We start from the raw sequence: 19,187 nt of genomic DNA on the forward strand, positions 1-19,187 counted from the left end.
CGTATTCAATAAATATATGATTAATATTTTCTATTGGATACTGGAGCAAGGAACAGAGATCGTTTAGTATGGGAGTTGTTTAGTCGTAGAATCTATGATGTAAATGACTAACAAATTGAAATTGATGTCTAAGAACTCCTTGGATCAATACAAGGAGTGGACTTCAACTCCACACCCTCAGTTACTCTAGTTGAGCCAAACACGTCCTTATTAAGATTATCGATAAGAACGGCAAAACTTACCACAAAATGGCTAGATGATTAGATGTGCCTACCCTATACTTCTATTGGCACTTTGTGAGGTATCGATTGTAGTTCATAATATTACACCATTTTCCTTCGCATTTTAAGCCCTTATTCCACACCCTTTTTTACTTCGGAACAAGGGTTGTTTATCTAATATAGATGCAATTATGCCTGATGTACAACTCTATTTTATGATACTTGTGCCTTGAAAAAATGTACCTGCAAGACAAAAAAGAGGGAAGCTTCGGTAGTATACCACATATTGATTGAAACATTGGAGAAATGACACTCGTTTTGTTTAAAATAATCTGCAGCTACATTATCTTTATTTATTTACGAATGAGTCATCATCAATGTATAACAAAAATGGGGAATTACCTCTACCTTGTCTACATTCTCTTAGCTTCTTCATATATAGAACGAAAAAGTACCGACGATAAGTATCTCTCACCATAACTTGGAAAGATAACCTACAAGCATGAATACAATCATAGTATAAGTAGAGTGAATATTTTGATCAAACGTGTTCAGTTTTTTTGCCTTTTTTGAAGGCTAACATTGCACAGTCCCTTTCTTTTCCTTTTTTATTTTCAAAAGATTGTCTTTAGAAGTCGAATACATGAGGTCCCGTTTATAAACTATTTGGGGTTTGATTTTTTGTTTTTAAAAATTAAGCTTCCAGATACTACTTCCACATATAAGCTTTTTTATTTTTTGGGCAATCCACTTTCCACTAATGTTTTCAAAATAAATCAAGTCAAAATTTGAAAACTAAAAGAAACTTTTTCAAAAAATGGTGTTTGTTTTTAAAACTTGACTAAGAATTTAAATGTTACTTTAAGGGACGTGAAACCATAATATGGAATATAGCATAAAAGAAAACAGGTACACATTTTAAAAACAGAAAGGTAAAAATAAAGTTGTTACCAAGCAAGGCTTAAATTTGCCCCAATAATTCCCCACTAAAAGTTGAAAATTTGGAAAATAAAAATAACAATAATCAGTGAGAGGAATAACGAGTGCAAACATTGAGAAGATTAAAAATTGGAAGTTGTAAACTAGATCATGGAAAAGAACAGAATGTTTGTTGCTGAAGAAAATAAAAAAATAGAAGAGAGGCAGGGAAAAGATGAGAATAAGCTTTCCAAATAAAATAAAATACATGATTCCCAATGGAGAAACAATAGACAACAATACACATGACTTTCCAACGGAGAAAATGGGAACATACCACAATAAGTTTCCCCGCGTTTTCAGGCCTTCTTGCCAAACTTATCGCTGCAACTGCAGCAGCTCCTGATGAAATGCCAACCTACCAAGAGGAAAAAATATTTCAATTACTAAAAGTCTAAAACAACACTTTCACCCGATGGAGGTGATACTATACAATCTCAATGAAAACTATCGAAACAAAGAGACCACCAGATCTCAGGGGAAATATGAAGGATTAACCACATGAACTTCAAATTTTCACACGAGATATTGATGGAGAAATGGATAGAAGTAGAAACACATGGAACTTTGCCACTCAAAATAACATTCATAACATAAATTATTACCAGTAGGCCTTCCTCCAATGCTAATCTCCTGGCCATTTCTATAGCTTCATCATTGGTTACCTACATTTATCTCATTAGCAAGTTATTTACGAGCAGTTGATAACTGGTTGAGGCCACCATAAATAAATAAATTGCAAATTACAATATTACAGTTATTAACAGTTCAAAATATTCCAGGTATAAGTATGGTCTTCTAGACTATAATAAATAATAATATGCAAAATCTGAACCAAATAACACATATAGATTAAACAAATATTATAGTATAGACATCTATGCTAGTATGCTAGTATGATAGTATAAAACCCATCGGCATGACTACAATCAGAAACAGTATAGACATCTAACACGTAGAAAGAAAAGAAAAAGATGAGGAAATTCCATCACATTTCACATGGAATACAATCGATATATTAAGTATTGATTTGGAACATATATAAGCCATCTTAAATTATTCAATTCTATGGTAAAGCAAAGAAAAAAAATTATAAACATAAAATGAATATTCCACTATTGGCATAGCATATTACCTCTTACCTTTGAAAGGAAGTAATTACCTTGATCACCTCATCAAGCAACTTGATATCCAGAATAGGGGGCACATAACCTGTGCCAATCGTCAATAATGTTAATGCCCGAGTGATCAACAATTAAACCTTATTTGAACCAAAAACTAGAGATCATTTTCCAACTATATACAAAGATAACTACAACGCAACTCACCGGCATTTTCTCCAGAGATTATACTTCTTTCTGCAGGTTCTACACCAACTATCTAAGTTAATAAAACACTTAGTCAGAACATTAAACATGACGACTAGTAAGTTAAGAACTTGAATTTATGCTTAGACTTGACTAATATACTAAGAACTTGAATAATGAAGAGGAAATCTACGAATTCAGCTCCTTTTTGGTTGAACTGGAATCAATTAAGTTGAATGATATTGAAAATTCGAGAGGCTAGAAAATTAATCCTTTGCACAAAAGTGGAATTCACAGAAATTTGGAAAACCAACAGTTCAAACAGATAACATTCTTATCAGGCAATTTGGAAAACCAAAAGTACAGTTATCTTTTTTTCTATCGAAGTATCATTTATGATTCTCTTTACCTTTTCTTTCATATAGATACTAAGAATAGGGGCTATAGAGCATAAACCAAATAATCTAACATACAGAAAATATGTGACAAGAATTGATGTTCCTTGAAATAATAAAATCATTTGATGACCTATTTTCAAATAATAACTTTGTATAATAAGGATTTCCATTTATGTATCAGCAATTATTGCATAGTGTATATGTTCAACCCTTTTATGAGAAATAGTAAAAAATTTAAGAATTTTGTTATTAAGTTAGTTGGCCACTTTGCTCATCCATTTTTTCCCTTTTCCCCCCTTTTTCCAAATTTTATTCAGTGCATAACTCCATGACTACTAGTCGTTTACTGTTCTTTTACAAAGAATTTACCAAGGAAAACAACAATTCTGATAGTCCAAACCTGAATTGTTTCTTTTCTCATATTTAGGTATCGACCAGTGCCAGTAATGGTACCACCAGTTCCAATTCCAGCCACTAAAATGTCAACACTACCCATGGTATCCTCCCATATCTCAGGTCCTGTAGTTTCAAAATGTACCTGTAATCCATGCCGTACATTATATGATCACCATCACTTTCAATGTGATTGTATAAAATGGAGGAAATAATGAAGATTGCATAAGAATTAAAAAATATAGAGCCATTTAGGCTGCATATAGCATGTGTTGACAACTAAATAAAGAGGAAACAGAAATAACCTTTGTATTAGCACTATTATCAAACTGTTGAAGCATGTAAGCGTTGGGAGTACTAATTAGAATTTCTTCAGCTTTGGCAATAGCCCCTTGGAGGCCTTTCTCTGGGTCTGTCAAAACAATTTCTGCACCAAAAGCACGTAGTAGGACCCTCCTTTCAACATTTATGGATGCAGGCATGGTGGCTACAAGTTTGTACCCTTTTGCTGCAGCAACGAAAGCTATGCCAAGTCCCGTATTCCCAGTTGTTGGTTCAACTAATATGGTCTACTCATTACAAGAATGTATCAAGGTCGTGCATTTTATTTTCAAAAACAAATGAAATTATATTAAAGATGGTTGGATAAAACATCTCAAAAGCCGAGTGGCCACGTTCTTAGTAGTAGAAATAAGATATGCTCCAACTTATAATATTTTGCCCTTGAATTTTAAACACCAGAACCTTTTCCACGTACAATTTACCTTATCTGGAGAAATCACACCACTCTCCTCGGCACTGGATATCATACTGTAACCAATTCTGAGAAAGCAATAAGGTAATAGATATTAACTGACTGGTTACTAGTAATATTTATATATATCTATGCCTCTCACTAAGATGAAAAGAAATATGTTGAAAAGGATACATAATATAATCCCTAATTCTGTAGTAGATCTCCAACGCATTTGAAGGTTGCCAATGTAGCCAAAATCTCATTTCTAATTAATTTTGAAAAGTAATTAGTATACAATTGACTTGAGTGTAAACCAATGTAAAAATTAAAATTAGGCTGAAAGTAGGAAGTTAGAAACCGAGACTGCAAATATCAGTCACCACTACAAAATGCACAGTAAAAATGGCTCAAAAGCCCAAGCTTTGTAATCTCTTTCAAATCTGCTATATTTTTTAGTAATTGTAGTTTGTTGATTGTTCCTCACTTCCTCTATAAACAGAAGCTTTGAGCTTTCATTTTAGAAAATTTCGAAATTACTTTAATCCTAACTAAGTTTTCTTCAAGAGTAGATAAGCTACATAAGTTGATTGATGTTTCAATAATAATTTTCCTAGATACCACTCAGAATATAGCTGCAAACCAGCGCAATAATTCTAACGATTACTGTACAGAGATGGAACAAAAAACCCACCTTCACCAAGTAAAAGCGTACCTGTCTTTGACACTTCGGCATGGTTGCATTGATTCGAGTTTTGCAGCAACATTTCCCAAACAACCTTCTGTTACTTTGTTGAGATATACCATGGGTGTACTTCCAATCAACTAATTACAATCAACAAAACCATCCAAATCAGTAAATTTTCACCTTAAAATTAAACTTGAATACACCCAAATTTCATTTTCCTTTTTAAAAAAATACATCCAACATAACTAATTCCCATTTTGTAATTACTTATCCTCTCTTCAATCTAGCGATAACAACCCCCAAAAGTCCTCGTCATTATCCCTTCCCAACAGTTAAAACCTACACCATATGTCGTAATTCGACAAACAAAATAAACCACAGAGTGAGAGGATATTCATGAACCTGAGTCACATCATCGGCAATGTTGACAGTGTCGAGGCTTTCCCATGTCGTATTAGCGGAGACAGCTTTCGCGAGCACTGGTCTCTGTGCTACAGCAGAGAAGCTCTGAAACACAAGATTGATTGGCGCCGCCACCGACTGACACTTTGGGGAGAAAGCAAAGGGAACAGAAAATGGAAGCAAAGGGAATGGCGATAGAAAGGAAGAAACCGCCATTGCTAATGGGGGTAAGGTTTTTGAGGGGTTTAAGTGTAGCAAAGCTCAATTTTAGTACGGATAGATATATCCATCAAATATGGATACCCAACAAATTATTTAAATTAAATTTAAATAATTTGGGTGATTTTACTTTTGAGTAATAATTTCGTTAGAAATCCAACCAAAAATTCTAAATTTTTTATTTTTTTTATAGAAAATTTATTTTAAAAAATGGAACATTTCGTAAACAAAAAAATATAGTGCAATAATTTTTTTTATTATTATTATTTTGTTTCAAATGATAAATAATTTATCAGTTTTTTTATTTTAAAAAAACTATATTTTATACTCATGATATTAATAAAATATATCATGTTAATGGTTTTTTTTTCTAATATATATTGATGGATTTTTATAAATATAGTGAATTATTGAATTAATTTATAAAATAACTTATTAGAAATTTTAGGAATAATAATCATGCTAATATTTTTAAAAATTTGTAAATATATCCACTATAACATTAATCTTTTATGGTCTGTTAATATGTGGTTGATACACTCTTATAATATTTTCAATATGGTTTGATTATTGTCTCTACTCATAAATTTTGCAATATTTGTAATTTTTAAAAATATTTATATACGTTAATATTTTAAATCTAATTATTATTATTATATATGTAACTATTTCTAACTTTTACTTCGGAATAAGGAAGATTATTGTAAATAGCAAAACTTCTAAAACTATTTATAAATAAAGTAAAATTTTATAATTTATCATAATAGACGTAGAAGTTTATGAATGTCTATTATCGATAGATTTTAAAATTTTACTATTTTGTAAATATTTTTGTTTATCGTATGAAATTAATTCTCTAAGAAACTATAATATTTTAGTTAATTAATAGGGTTAAAATACAATTTTGAATCATGTACTTGACAGTTCCTTTAAAATTCTCTATTTTATATTTTAAAAGATTAGAATTTAGTACCTATATTCTCAATCAAATCTTAAATTTAATCCTTACGTTTTTTAATTATCGACTTTTAAAAAGAAATACTATCATCGGTTTATCTTTTGACCATATTTTATTGTTCTTATTTAGTCAATTTCAATAAAAAATTATTTTAAAAATCTATTTAAAATTTATTAAAAGTATAGGAAACAAAATTAAACATTAAAAATAGATCCGCTAAAACTTATGTATATTTATTTGATAATAAATAAATATTCAGCTGCATCATGAATATATTTCTCACTTCCCTCGTGTTCATGTTTGGAGGGAGAAGAAAAAAAGGTACCATCTTCCGTATGTTTACAACATATTTTTATGATTGCTTAGAGCGAATATTAGTTTCTTGTATCATTTTCAAATCTCGTCACGTTTGATCTAAAATAGTTTTTATCGTGAAGTTTATGAAATTGGAACTAATAGTAATAGAAACTTTTGTCAAGAATTGTTGTTCCATCCATCATCCATACAAAAAGTGAATCATGTGTGTTCAATCCATTAAAAAGCAAAACCTAAATTTGTTAGTTAATTTAAAAGGGAAAGATTTAAAAAATGAAGGAAAAAGAAAACATTACAAATGCAATTATTCCCATTTTAATGGCCTAAACTGTATGGAAAATCAATTGAGAAAACATCCATTATTAAAGTTAAAAATAATCCTGTGCAACTTTGATGCTGATTGATACAGGTAAAATTTTTAGAACGAAAGTTTCCTTCTCAATTAAAATTATGGAAAGGTTGAAGATAAGGCACCATGGATTAGAACTGAAACTGCATTTCAGGTGAATATCCAAGAGCGTCAAGGTGCTCGCCCATGGCCTTGTTCATCGGTGGCGGACCGCATCGTAGAATCTAAACACAACAATTTAAAAATGTTAGATATAAAGTATGGTCACAAAGAGAGAATTTAATATATATGTTATTCTCCTAAGGAAGTGTTAAAGTTGATTATGAACTAATCTTGAAATTATTAAATGTCACGACTTTAGTCTTTCAAATATTAAATGTACATTTGAGACCATAAACATCATATAACAACTATTTTAATGATCCAACAATTAACATGTAGAAATCAACATTTAACCTACTACGTGTGGCTTCAAAGTCAATGAAAATATTTAATGATCAAACTATTGAACATTATAAGAGCCCATAAGTAATTTATCCAAGAACAATGACTAAAATGGTTCTTTATGGGAAATTCAAAATCTAATACCATGTTTTAAAGGTCCCAGTCCAGGTTTAAACCTAAATTTTAATATTTAAACCTAAGTTTCGACTTAGGGAACATAGTAAACAAGTTAGAATATATATGGAAGAAAATACCTTAATGTCAGCAGCTGGTGCAGGGCAATGTGCTTTAATCATTTCCTTAGATACAAAGCCAACGCCGCCATCCCAAACTTCAGGAGGCTATTTCCATTGTCAAAGATGAATTTAACATCAGTTATAACTTTAGACCCTCCACCAAATTTCTAAAGTCACTAAGCTTAGATAAATCATATCGTTCTATGGGATAAAGTTGAAGTGTTTGACAATCACTTAAAATAGTTTTGAAATATTTTTAAAATTTATTTTCAAATGTTTTCACCAAATTAGTTTAAATAAGAATGATTTTAAAAAAAAAAAACCTCCTTTTTTTATCTATTAAATTTAAACAGGCCTATAGTATCATTCTCCTCATTAGTTAACTCTCAATTGTTAGTTTGATTCACAAGACTCGGCATGTGTCTTATCAAGAAAGAAAATTAATATCGTCCGGATTTAAAATTAATAGCCCGAACCATGGATTCGATTACTACTAAGTTTAGGAACTTGTAACTGACCTGGTTCAACACATAGTAGATCTTGAAGCGATCAGGGTATCTTTTGGCAAGGAGATCCAATTCCTCCTGGAGATACATGTGATTAGTTTGATTTAGTTACATTAAATAGAAGCCAGTATTTGATACCATCACCAAAAAGCAAATAAATAAAATGAAAGAAGTGGATGTATTTCCAGTGGGAAGACTTCATCTCTAGATATATTTTAGTATACCATATTCTTTCATGATTATGATAATAACACAAGCACAGACAACAGCAACAACAAAGTATTGAAAATGGAAGGTTGATGCCAAAATAAATGAGAATAAAAAGCACAAGACATACAAAGTGAAAGAGAACATTACCTTCAACAGAATATCTTCTAGAGTAACATTGGCGTAAATAAGGTGAACCTTTGTCTTGTCGTCTGGGTTCTCTAATATAGCGCGAGAAACCTAAAACAGCAGTGAAAATGAGAGAGCTTCCTATTGTTTTGAACTTTACAAGATACAATCACACAACACATATAGCCAAGATTTAGAAATTTAGGAATAACTGAGTCTATAGGAAAATTTGTTTCTTTGACATACTTGGTACATAGGTGTAATGCCAGAGCCTCCAGCAAGCATCCCAAATGCACTAACTTGACCAGGTTGGTACTTGAAACGTCCCTGCAATGATTAATAGAGTAAATAAATTTCTAAAATAGGCACCATTAAAAGCAACTCGATTCTGAAAAATGAACAAGTAATCGAAGAAAAATGGTGCTAACCTTCTCAACTAGAGTCGAGGATATTAAGTTACTAAATTATTGGAAGGTATCTCTTTGTCTTATAGAGATGATAAAAGGGTATGCAGTGATAGTAAATTATAATCTTTCAAATTCTAGATAATAAATGTTTAACATTCCCTTTTTAACTTCATAACACACAAATCCGCTACAAACTATAGAAACGTCCACTTCAAATCCCCCCTTAGGATTTCTACGACTAAGTTTTATAAAGAGAGTTCCGACTTCTTGTTCTTTTCTTTCGCAACAATTGGGATCCTGTAAGTTCGTTTTTTTTTTTTCCTTTTGCAGATCCCCAAGGTTGGCCTTTAACAGACCTCCCAACTTTTTCATTACTAGGATCACAAGTTTTAAGAACAATAAGATACTACAGTCAACTAACACATAGTTCAATTGATTAGGACATGTGCCCTTGACCAGAAGGTAAAAGCCAAAAAGGTTCAAATTCCTCCACTCTACATGTTATTTAACTCTATAAGAAAAATTGTAATATAATAAGACATTCCAAAACTATCATCAGAATTTCTCTGTAAGGAAGACCTACCTTTGGTCCCTTTACAGCAAGGGATTCCCCGAGACGCATTTCTCGAAAATGATGTGACATCCTGCCTTGGGGATACATCTAAACCCCATACACACATCTATATAAGTATAGGTATTGGATGATAAAAATTAATGCAACATCATCGACCTATAGAAAGGTTTGTATGTACCTTTATGACTAGTTCAAAATATCCAACATCCGAATCCAAAGTAGTTGGGGTGTAAGATTTAATAACTTCTTCACCTTGGCTATCCTTCCCCCTGCTCATAGTGTTTTTAAAGAGAGAGGTCAGATGAACCAGTTATTAGGAGCATTAACTGAAACAATTGATACAATGACGGAAAATAAATATATTGGATGAAATGAAACCTGCAACTTAAATGTTGTCCAATAGGAAGACCAAGAATTGAATCAGTCTTGGGAAGTATAAAAGTGAACTTCGCCACATTGTGGCTCAGCTTAGTACGCTTCACAAGCTTAAACTCCTTAAACTTCTCAGGATCCAAGCAGGCTTTGGTTACAAACCACATAGCACATATGAGCCAACCAATTTTATTAAAGGTAAAATATAAGAATCAAGTTTAGATAGAAATTAAAAAAGAAAAAATGGTTCTTCAATTATTTGTAAATAAAAACATGACCAACCAGAAGAGGATCTCTATATAGAAGGTATACTGATAATTCAAAGTGCTGGTTGAGGATTTGAAAGACACACAAACTAAATATGAACCGCAGGAGTAAGGCAAATAGCTCTAAAGAACTAAGCCTAGTCAAGCTGTTTTCTGCCACAAAGTTACCAACGCTGGTCCTATAATTTATCTTAAGTACGAATGATAGAATGTGCAATATCAAGTGTTGATGACCATCCTTAAAGCATCCTGTCTCAAACATCCCGTAAATTTGTAGTCGAAAGTAATCTTCAAAAAGACAAGATTAAATATATATATATACCTATTCATCTTCATACTTCTCATTTTTAGCTACTTTAGGAGCCTCTTTTGCAGGCTTCTTCAAAATTGGAACGGTACTCAAGTTCCATATCCTTAAAGAGTCAACTAATTCTTTTAAAAGGTAAGAAAATATGAGCTGCTAAAGCCTACCTCTGTTCTTTGCAATGGAGGCTGCTTATTAGATAACACTGTAGGTATAAATCCTACCACAAGAGACAGAACAAGCAAAGAACAATACCTTCTTGAAATGAATATTTCCCAGTTCCCACAACATCTACCATTTCATATTAACCAAGAGCTCAACACACAAGAAGACAATCAACTCAGCTAGTTTGAAAGTCAAACACATCCAAAAGCCTAGCTAACCACTTGATCTTTTCCAAGAATGCTACCACTCCTATTCTATACTAAACTTCCAAAAGAGACTTCAACAACCACCAAATCAAACCATTCAATCATTTTTCTACTGAAAAAAATAACAAGCATTAGAGTAGAAACAGAAACTGAGAAAACCCAACACTTCAATTAGCAAGATGTATCCCCACGTCCAAAAAAACAACATGAAACCGTGAATCAGTTCAAAAACTAGATTAATCTACACCCAAATCATCAAAACTTCAAAATGAACAAAGAGTTCACAAACCACCCAACAAATGGATAAACCCCAAAAAAATTCATTTACAATAACCAAATCAGAAATGGGGGAGAAACCTCTGGATGCGGGTTTTCTGGAGGAAAACAGGAAAACAGCACCAACAACAATGGCAACCAACGCCGCTGCTAAACCAATGAGAACCTGAGAATCAAGTGCCTGTAAAACCTCCATTATGCGATTGATTACACAATGGAGGAAGAGAAAGATTAGCGAGAAATTGAAGGATCTTGAAGAAGCAAAATGGGTTGGTATGAAGGAAGAGAAATGGGTTGGTATGAAGGAAGAAAAATGGTGGGGTTAATGAATTTAGTCTTCAAGTAAAGGCTAATTCGTCAGCTTTCGCTACCAATGGAGATTCCGGAAAAAGTCAAAGAAATTGGACGAATTAAAATATTCGGTACTTGCCGTTGGTTGGTGACGTTGAAAATATTGGAATTTTTAAAACTTCTATGCGTAATTGGAAAATATCGAAATTAATTTTGTAGATCTCAAAAAGTATATAAAAATATATACAAATATATGGGAGTGAATGGTCGTGGAAGAAACATAAATAAATAAAGGAATGCATCGCCTCAAAATTATGGGAGTTCTTTTTTAATAAAAATCATTTGTTATATTTGGAAACTTGTTTTTATTATAGTAACCTAAAGTTTGTCTTTTATTTTTAAAAAATATTGATGTTCTAATTGTCTTGAACCTATTAGAATTTTCAAGAATTTCTAACAAAAATCGAGACTGAACATGTGTGTAGCGAATGTGACCTAAACAATATAAAGATTCGTAGGTTGGTCTAGACCAATGTCATGCCATTTTAGATTTCAATTTTTAATGTCTTAAATTGATTTGTAATTCAATGATAGTTTTGAAACATTTATTAAAGGCTAAATGTAATATTGTAATCAAATTGCTTACCATGTGTTTGATAAAAGATTCAAAAATTAAATTTCTATTTAAACCGACAGTTCAAAATGTTTTTGATCATATATATTTATAAGTAATAAGTAAATAGTATATATTAGGTGAAATATGAACTAATAAACGGCACAACTACAATACTATTACATGAACTAAACAATTTATGAACTTGGTTGTTGGTTCATGCTAAAATCTTAAAATCTTATATAATTGATATATTGTAATATCATATAATCTATTATATGTTAGGTACATATTTAATTTGAGCTCATTAAATTTGTTAATATTTTTATCTTTCTTTAATATACTTTTGTATTTTAAAATTTTAAATTCAACATGTGAATACACTCAAAACCTTTGAAAAGATTGATTTTAAAATTTACGGTATGTGTATTACATGTAAAAAGTTATCGTTTAAAAATTAGGGAAAAATACTTAAGTTTTAGGTGTAATTTCTAACCTTATTGTTCCTAAGATTTCAATAATACTTAATTTTAGTCCTTAAAGTAACGGAATCATTACTGATCTAACGAAGGCTAATTAAGATGCTGTGAATTTAGTTTTAAACGTGGCTATTTTAATATTGATAGGTCAAAGAATAATCTTTTTAAGAGAATAAAAATAAAAGAAAACCAAAAGCAGGTTTATCTTCTTAGCCCTCTCATGGTTGATTTTCCGACGATGATAAACGATGCCATCAAACCTCTGACTGCCAAAGCCTTTTTGTCTCCATCCTCATTGATTGCTCTCGTTCTTCCGCTCCCTCTACCATCACCATTTGTTACATCCAAAGGGATTTAGTTCAATGTCTGAAAAATCACTATTTAAAATCCCCTATTTGTTAGGTCAGTAATGGTTACACTCACGGTTACAATGTAGCCATTTCAATATTGATACGACGAAAATTATTCTTTTTTAAAAATAAATATATAAATAAAAATGAAAGAAAACCAAAAGTTGATTCATCTTCTTAGCTCACTCATTGGTGAAGACGTCGTAACTTTCCCACCTTTGCTCTCCTTGATCGGCTTTGAATTAAATCCTTTTGGATGTACAGCTTGGAGAAAGGATTAAACATTGACGGACTAAAATAGCTTACACTCCAAACAATAATACTATTTAAAACCACTATTTGTTACGTGACTACTTATTTAGATTAAAATAGTTTATACTCCAAACATACTACTAGATATCTCAACTCCAAAAGCTCTATCTAAAGCTAAAACTTTGTTTGAAACCAAAACACGCACAATCTAAAACAATCTGTAGGACAAAGAAGAGGCATGGCTAAATGTCTTTTTGCCATTACGAAGTTCAGGACAGGTTCAGTAGCCAACAGATGCAATCATTCAAACTTTAGAAAATAACTGATAAAGCAAGGTTGACTACCAATCTTCAAAATACCCAAAGTTCAGGTAAGGTTTCTTTTCTTTTTATGCATAATAGGTTTGAGAGCTTTCAATAAATGACTAGACAAGGCAGACCACAATAAACTCTTTTCCTATATCTCTAACTAACATTAGAGTTTCAAGTTTCAACAACCCAATATATTTAAAAAATAGGAAAATAAATTTTATATAATGTGCGGTCTCCAGACATGGTTTTATTAGAGACAACTCTAGTGACTAATAGTTGGTTTCGCCCTTGGTTCCTTCTCAATGTGGACTTCTGATCCTTCATTATGGAAACCAATAGCCATAGAAAGAACAATGAGGATGCACAGAAGTCAATTATATCTTGAATTCACCCTTGATTCCCTAATTAGCAATCAATTCAATTTATAGATCACAAGGCAATATTACCAGTTGTTGAACTGAGGGAAAATAACTCCTGAATTATGATTCAGCTTCATCATCTGAGAGTAAGAACTCCTGTATTTTCTTCCTGCAATTAATAACATAACTATTTAGCGGGGATATTTTCAAAGCATTACTTAATAAGTTCAAAATAGTAATATCTGAAGCAGACTTCATGCTAGTATACACTTTAAGCACATTACTATTTACAGAATAAAGCAACATTATTTCAATAACTTCATCAAGTCCACCTAACACGACTCAGAGACATTTCTTGAATCATGCAAGCCACAGGCTGAAGTCGTTTAATTTTCCTTATATTTTACTTTGGATGTGCTTCGGTCCAGAATTGAAGGGAAACCTCTTTTAGAAAGATGATATACAACAAAGATTTAGATTACAATATTCAGTTATCATAAAATTGAACTATGTAGTACCGACAGTAATACAAGACTTAATCTCACTCTCACCTTAGCGAATTGGAATTGCCAAGGCTGCCATGTGTGGCTCGAGCAACCATAGAGGGTGGCAAGAGTGAAAGAAACAGTTCTTGAGATGAAGAATCCTTGGGAAGAATCTGAAATTGACAACTTGAACAACAAGCACCTAAAATACTTGAACCTGCATGGCGAGTTAGCACATCTGACGTGTTAAGTGGCCCATTACAGACTGCACAAAATGACTCCGAAGATAAAGAGTTAACATGCTTAAAGTTATTTCTCTGTTGGCGCCTTTTCGTGGCCAAAGGAACATTATTACTTTCGTTCAAATCTGGTATTCTGCTAAAATTGAATGGAGTAAGCTTTCCAGCAGTTCTCACAATTGTAGACTCACGAGAAGGATTTTCTACCTATAAAGGCAAGTAGAAAAAGAAAAAAAATCTTCGGTCAAGTTCTGAAAAACAGTCCTGGGTAGGACAAGTAGCCTACAACTTGTATGCACAATTTCTTTCTTACTTGGAAACAATCACTCAAAATAGAAGGTAAAATTGTTTCCATACTCTACCAAAATTGCTCCTAAATTGAACACAAAACATGCTTCAAGAAGTTGCTCTCCAGCCAAAATGAATAAAACTGCACATTTTTCTAAATCAACTTCCTACGTGTACCTGCAAAAGAGCCACAAATGAGGAGACCAGGTCATTGATGCCAGAACTGGACTTTTTGGTCAGTTCCACTGTCTTTAGACTGCCCTGCCAAGAAACGGCTCCCATCATCAATTAGATTCAATCGAAGTGAACATATTAAAGATGCAACAACAGCAAGTAAATTTAACAACAGTAAAGTACTAAACATGACAAAGTTAACAGACCCATCAACGCAGCAAAGCATGTTGAGCTCTTGCGCAAGACAGTCAAGTAGAGGAAGTACAACTGGAACCTCCCACCTTGCATCAATATACTGTACATCTCCCGGCAAGGAATACCCTTGGCCCTGCTTGAATTAAACTCGTGTAGTCAAAATTAGTGCATGGACCTAACTCAAACAGAAAGATTTTCAAGTAGAAAAAGAAAAGCAGCTTGTAATAAGTAGCAGTGAAATCTCAAACAACAAGATAATTCATCATAAGATTCCATAGCTACCCTAGCTATTTTTTAGCTCTTAATAGAGGTGTCTACTGAAAGATAATGACGCCCCTCTTTCTCCCCTTCAAGCATCCCAGTTTTCCCTGCAGAGAGTAGTTCCACTCTTGACTTTGTCTGAACGATAAATAAAAGTGTGCATGGCAAGCTCTTACTTAATAATCCAATAAAAATGATATTATTGTGGACAAATTGTAAGAATCACTTTTGAACCATGGTGGTAACTGGAATTATATCCTCGAGTTTCAATGGTAAATATTAAGCCGCCCACAAACTTACACTGGTTACAGAAATTGGACCCTCGAATGCTAAAAGTCAAACCCTCAAACTTGAGCATTTGTTACAATTTCTACAACTACGTGAGTTTGAGGGTTTAATTTTTACAGGATTTTTTTTGCATGGAAACAGATTTTTGTATAAGCAAAGTGTTTGCTTGCCATATTACTGGATCTTATTTACATAATATCCTCAAGATCTAAGATTGAAGCATAGACCAATTGTTCTGTTCTATCTCAAATAACAGAGTTCTCGTATCCATGTACCCTTAACAGTCAATGCATCAACCTTCTAACCTTCCTTCTGGTTATTCATTATCATGACTCTAAAAATTCTAGTGACTCAACTTCCAAAATAGACCCTTAAAATACAAATCAATATTAGAGGGGGGGGGGGGGGGGGGGGGGGGGGGGGGGCGTAACAAACGAAGGAAGACCTTAACCGTAGACGAAATCACATGGCATGCAATCCTTGAAGTACATGTTCCAACTAGAAGTCTGTTGTACCCATTTTCAGCTGCAATCTGCACAACAAACAACAGGCTGAGAATTTCCCCCTCTTTCACTGCAAGCTAAATGAAGGAACAATTGAGGGGCAAACTTTTTGCAAGGATAACATCCGCAAATATGAGATAAGGTCTTCTTTTCCTGTGACGTCATTGACTGCATCTAACAGCTTCTTCAACTTCTCCCTTCCATCATTCAAATTTGAAGAGTATACACTCTCAATTTGAACAATATGCAAATTTTTTCTTGGTTGACAGAGACTTGACACAACCGATTGGATGGTTTGAACTGTTTTGTCTATCTCGTCCGAAGGGATAGAACAAGCAGCAGTTTCATTGATATAAGCAACTCCGACACCAAAAACTTGCAGTGATCTATCCCTACTTGCTTCAAAATTATTGTGTGCTTTTACTTGCATTTCATGAACAAACTGCAAAGCCACCCTGGAAGTGATTGGGAAGGGAGGTTAAGTCGATCACGAATAACATCAAAACATTACAAACTCATTGGCACTATAGATTCTAACAAAAAATTCAGCCGTAAAATCTATTATGCCCACTAGCAACGTCCAAATATTCGTCCATCCATACATACATACACAATATATATAAATAAGAGAAAATACCTGGAACAAGGGCCTCCAGAGAACGCAACAAGCACTTTATCAGAAGGAGAGATCATGGCGTTAGAGGTTACAGCCTGCCGGAACTTAGCAAACAAGTTGCTCCGAAAGCAATCACTGCAAAATCGTCCATCGTCTCCTACTCCGGAGGTAGACATACGTTCCTTGGACTTACATTTAAAGCAGAGATTCGTATTACTATTGTCGTCTTTCGTGATAACTCGACGAGCCTCCATGGCAGCTGGTGTATCGGGCCTGCTTGAAGGAGGTGAATCTTGTTCGATTGTATGTTCATCATGTTGATTTCTGTAGCAGTTGGACTGGCAGGCTGAGGAATTACATGCCATGAATGGTAGAGATTAAAACGCCTCAAGATTCAGAGCGACAAATCTTCTTCGTTCCAAGCTTTCAAATTGTGTAAACGCTTCCCACCAGGGTTTATCTAAAACCTAAAAAAATGGTTACATTTTACTTTAACATTTACACCAATATCAATTTATTTTATTTAGAACATTAATTTAGCTCAACTAACATATTTATTTAGCTAACATCCGTTTAGCTCAACTGAAAGCTGATATCAGTACATATCAAACACTAAACTCGTTTCTATCTTGATTTTCAATATTTTTAATTTATGCATTTAAATATTTTGATAGTACCAATACTTGTGTGATGAGAAAGTGAATTCAAAGCCAAGACTGTTGTCAATAGTGCTAACTTTGTTAATTTAGTAAAATATAAGTTAATACTTTACCATAGTTTTTAAAAAGATGTATATATATAGTATAGATTTTCCATTTAATAATAGTAACCTTATTTCATATTGTTATTTATCCTCCAATTTTAATAGATCAATAATGGTTGTGAAATCATGAACTTCCATTAAATTTGTATGATGGGAGTTTTAGAGGTGTGCTCAAATGGGCTTAGCTCGACCGTAATTGAGATGGTATTTCATCACAAAAGCGAAATATTTGATTTTATCACAATTGTTGTACTAAAAAAAATAAAAGATGCAATATCTACTATATGTATTAGTCTTTTTGGATATGTCTTTGTTTACATTGACTCTTAGTTTGTTAATCTTTTTGGATTATTAGTTTTTGATTTGTAGATCATTTTGGACTATCAATGTTTGGTTTATTATTGTTATTTTCACTAGTCTATTGAACTATGTAGGCATTGGCCGGTTGATGTTCATGTCAATTGAAGTCTTGCACATTTCAAACGTCTTTTGTTTGTCTTCGAACTCCACAAATCTTCAAGATATTTTATTGTTGTTCTTCAAACTATTTATATCATATTTTTTTATTTAAGGAGGATTCAATCTTTTGAGAGATTAGAGAATTATCAACGAATTGTTTTTTTAGTTGAATATGTAGGTTGGTGGAATTGAATTTCAACTTTCTCTGATAATAATTCATATTGTATGTTAGTTGAATTACGCTCTTGTTAGTAATATTTTGTCTTTTGAATATTTAAGTGAGTGACATATCTCTTATTTATATTTTTTTTCTATGGATATTAGATAGAGAGTTCAAATCTTTAACATCTTAGTTAACAAATCATATTTGATGTCAAATGAGTTATACTATTGTCGACAATGTTCCACCTTTTAAATTTTAAGTGAAATGACAACTATCTCTCTTATATATAAAGTTTACCAACAAGTGCTACGTGCAACTTAGGATCAATCGACTTTGGACTTAATTCACTTTAGGTTTTAGCTTTGTTTTTTCGGCATAACTCATAGCCAAACTTTCATTAAAAGAAAAAAAAAATTGTTCCTTTTTTTTTTTTTTGGTTAGTTTTAAGAACAAAAAAGACAAGGACAACAGTAATTTTTTTTAAAACAAAGGTTGAATGGAGCGAGGGTAATCACTAACAATAACATTGGTCATAGAGGACAATATTCTTCTAACTACAATTTCAAAATTTATATGATAATCAACTCTTATAAGTTTGGTCACTCGTGGAACATAGCATGAAAAATATCGAGTTTGTGAGAGACATTATGTTATAGATAATTTTATATGTAGGAAAAAAACTCATAGACAGAGTCATAAAAGGATAAAATCACAAAATTTGCTCAATCTCAAATCGACTCAATACAAGTCAAGTCTAAAATATGTCCATGCGATTCAATTGGCCTAAAGCACGAGCCAAGGTGAATTTGCTCCACGAGTTTTTTTTTTTTTTTTTCTTGAAAGAAGTTGCTCCACAAGTTGGAGTTTATGTTCTACTAGGCCTTGATTCTAGCTTTACAAAGTATTAAAAAACAAAACAAAAAAAACAAGGTCTCACCCATAATAAGAGAACATTAAAGTCTTATATCCACATAGCTTATACCATAAACATAATATCATTTGAAGATAATTTCTCACAAAAAGAAAGAAAAAATGTGACCATGAA

The 19,187-nt window shown here is 32.5% G+C and overlaps 3 protein-coding genes across 10 annotated transcripts; all 3 read right to left on the reverse strand.

Moving 5' to 3' along the window:
* Positions 1-4: 4 nt before the first annotated feature.
* LOC101212693 (S-sulfo-L-cysteine synthase (O-acetyl-L-serine-dependent), chloroplastic) lies at positions 5-5,427 on the reverse strand. Of its 5 annotated transcripts, none has more exons than XR_969112.2 (11): positions 5,121-5,427; positions 4,746-4,855; positions 4,062-4,119; positions 3,603-3,866; positions 3,305-3,442; positions 2,528-2,579; positions 2,342-2,411; positions 1,805-1,864; positions 1,477-1,557; positions 630-715; positions 5-464 (listed from the first exon to the last, which is right to left on the reverse strand). XR_969112.2 is itself a non-coding variant. In XM_011653850.2 (11 exons), the coding sequence occupies exons 1-10, from the start codon at positions 5,334-5,336 to the stop codon at positions 635-637; spliced, it is 1,110 nt and encodes a 369-aa protein (XP_011652152.1). In that variant the 5' UTR covers positions 5,337-5,427; the 3' UTR covers positions 5-464; positions 630-634. The 5 variants fall into 5 exon arrangements, 2 of the variants coding, with proteins under 2 accessions (XP_011652152.1, XP_004136612.1); XM_011653850.2 differs by having other exon boundaries at positions 2,362-2,411; XM_004136564.3 differs by having other exon boundaries at positions 624-715; positions 2,362-2,411.
* Positions 5,428-6,886: 1,459 nt separating this feature from the next.
* On the reverse strand, positions 6,887-11,423 carry LOC101212931 (NADH--cytochrome b5 reductase 1). Of its 2 annotated transcripts, XM_004136565.3 has the most exons (9): positions 11,135-11,418; positions 9,843-9,984; positions 9,643-9,733; positions 9,474-9,551; positions 8,730-8,810; positions 8,505-8,594; positions 8,160-8,225; positions 7,660-7,746; positions 6,887-7,185 (listed from the first exon to the last, which is right to left on the reverse strand). In XM_004136565.3, the coding sequence occupies exons 1-9, from the start codon at positions 11,247-11,249 to the stop codon at positions 7,093-7,095; spliced, it is 843 nt and encodes a 280-aa protein (XP_004136613.1). In that variant the 5' UTR covers positions 11,250-11,418; the 3' UTR covers positions 6,887-7,092. The 2 variants fall into 2 exon arrangements, with proteins under 2 accessions (XP_004136613.1, XP_031737792.1); XM_031881932.1 differs by lacking the exon at positions 9,474-9,551 and having other exon boundaries at positions 11,135-11,423.
* A 1,125-nt stretch (positions 11,424-12,548) lies between these two features.
* On the reverse strand, positions 12,549-17,238 carry LOC101213171 (cytoplasmic tRNA 2-thiolation protein 2). 3 transcript variants are annotated; one of them, XM_031881931.1, is made up of 8 exons: positions 16,779-17,238; positions 16,248-16,596; positions 16,084-16,170; positions 15,101-15,222; positions 14,898-14,976; positions 14,260-14,639; positions 13,796-13,877; positions 12,549-12,758 (listed from the first exon to the last, which is right to left on the reverse strand). In XM_031881931.1, the coding sequence occupies exons 1-7, from the start codon at positions 17,120-17,122 to the stop codon at positions 13,829-13,831; spliced, it is 1,410 nt and encodes a 469-aa protein (XP_031737791.1). In that variant the 5' UTR covers positions 17,123-17,238; the 3' UTR covers positions 12,549-12,758; positions 13,796-13,828. The 3 variants fall into 3 exon arrangements, with proteins under 3 accessions (XP_031737791.1, XP_004136614.1, XP_011652154.1); XM_004136566.3 differs by lacking the exon at positions 12,549-12,758 and adding an exon at positions 13,375-13,667; XM_011653852.2 differs by lacking the exon at positions 12,549-12,758 and having other exon boundaries at positions 13,375-13,877.
* Positions 17,239-19,187: the final 1,949 nt, after the last annotated feature.

The sequence above is a fragment of the Cucumis sativus genome, chromosome 3, assembly GCF_000004075.3.
Source record: "Cucumis sativus cultivar 9930 chromosome 3, Cucumber_9930_V3, whole genome shotgun sequence".
Lineage (NCBI taxonomy): Eukaryota > Viridiplantae > Streptophyta > Magnoliopsida > Cucurbitales > Cucurbitaceae > Cucumis > Cucumis sativus.

Excerpts from the sequence above, each read along its gene's own strand:
- LOC101213171 (XM_031881931.1), bottom strand. The coding sequence starts at position 17,122 with ATGGCATGTAATTCCTCAGCCTGCCAGTCCAACTGCTACAGAAATCAA. Across the intron at positions 16,171-16,247 it reads GGATGTTATCCTTGCAAAAA|ATTGCAGCTGAAAATGGGTA; the intron begins GTTTGCCCCTCA and ends TTTGTTGTGCAG. Across the intron at positions 14,640-14,897 it reads CATTTGTGGCTCTTTTGCAG|GTAGAAAATCCTTCTCGTGA; the intron begins GTACACGTAGGA and ends TTGCCTTTATAG.
- LOC101212931 (XM_004136565.3), bottom strand. The coding sequence starts at position 11,249 with ATGGAGGTTTTACAGGCACTTGATTCTCAGGTTCTCATTGGTTTAGCA. Across the intron at positions 9,734-9,842 it reads GGACAACATTTAAGTTGCAG|GGGGAAGGATAGCCAAGGTG; the intron begins GTTTCATTTCAT and ends CACTATGAGCAG. Across the intron at positions 9,552-9,642 it reads ATTTTGAACTAGTCATAAAG|ATGTATCCCCAAGGCAGGAT; the intron begins GTACATACAAAC and ends TATGGGGTTTAG.
- LOC101212693 (XM_011653850.2), bottom strand. The coding sequence starts at position 5,336 with ATGGCGGTTTCTTCCTTTCTATCGCCATTCCCTTTGCTTCCATTTTCT. Across the intron at positions 4,856-5,120 it reads TTGCCGATGATGTGACTCAG|TTGATTGGAAGTACACCCAT; the intron begins GTTCATGAATAT and ends GATTGTAATTAG. Across the intron at positions 2,412-2,527 it reads AATCTCTGGAGAAAATGCCG|GTTATGTGCCCCCTATTCTG; the intron begins GTGAGTTGCGTT and ends CGATTGGCACAG.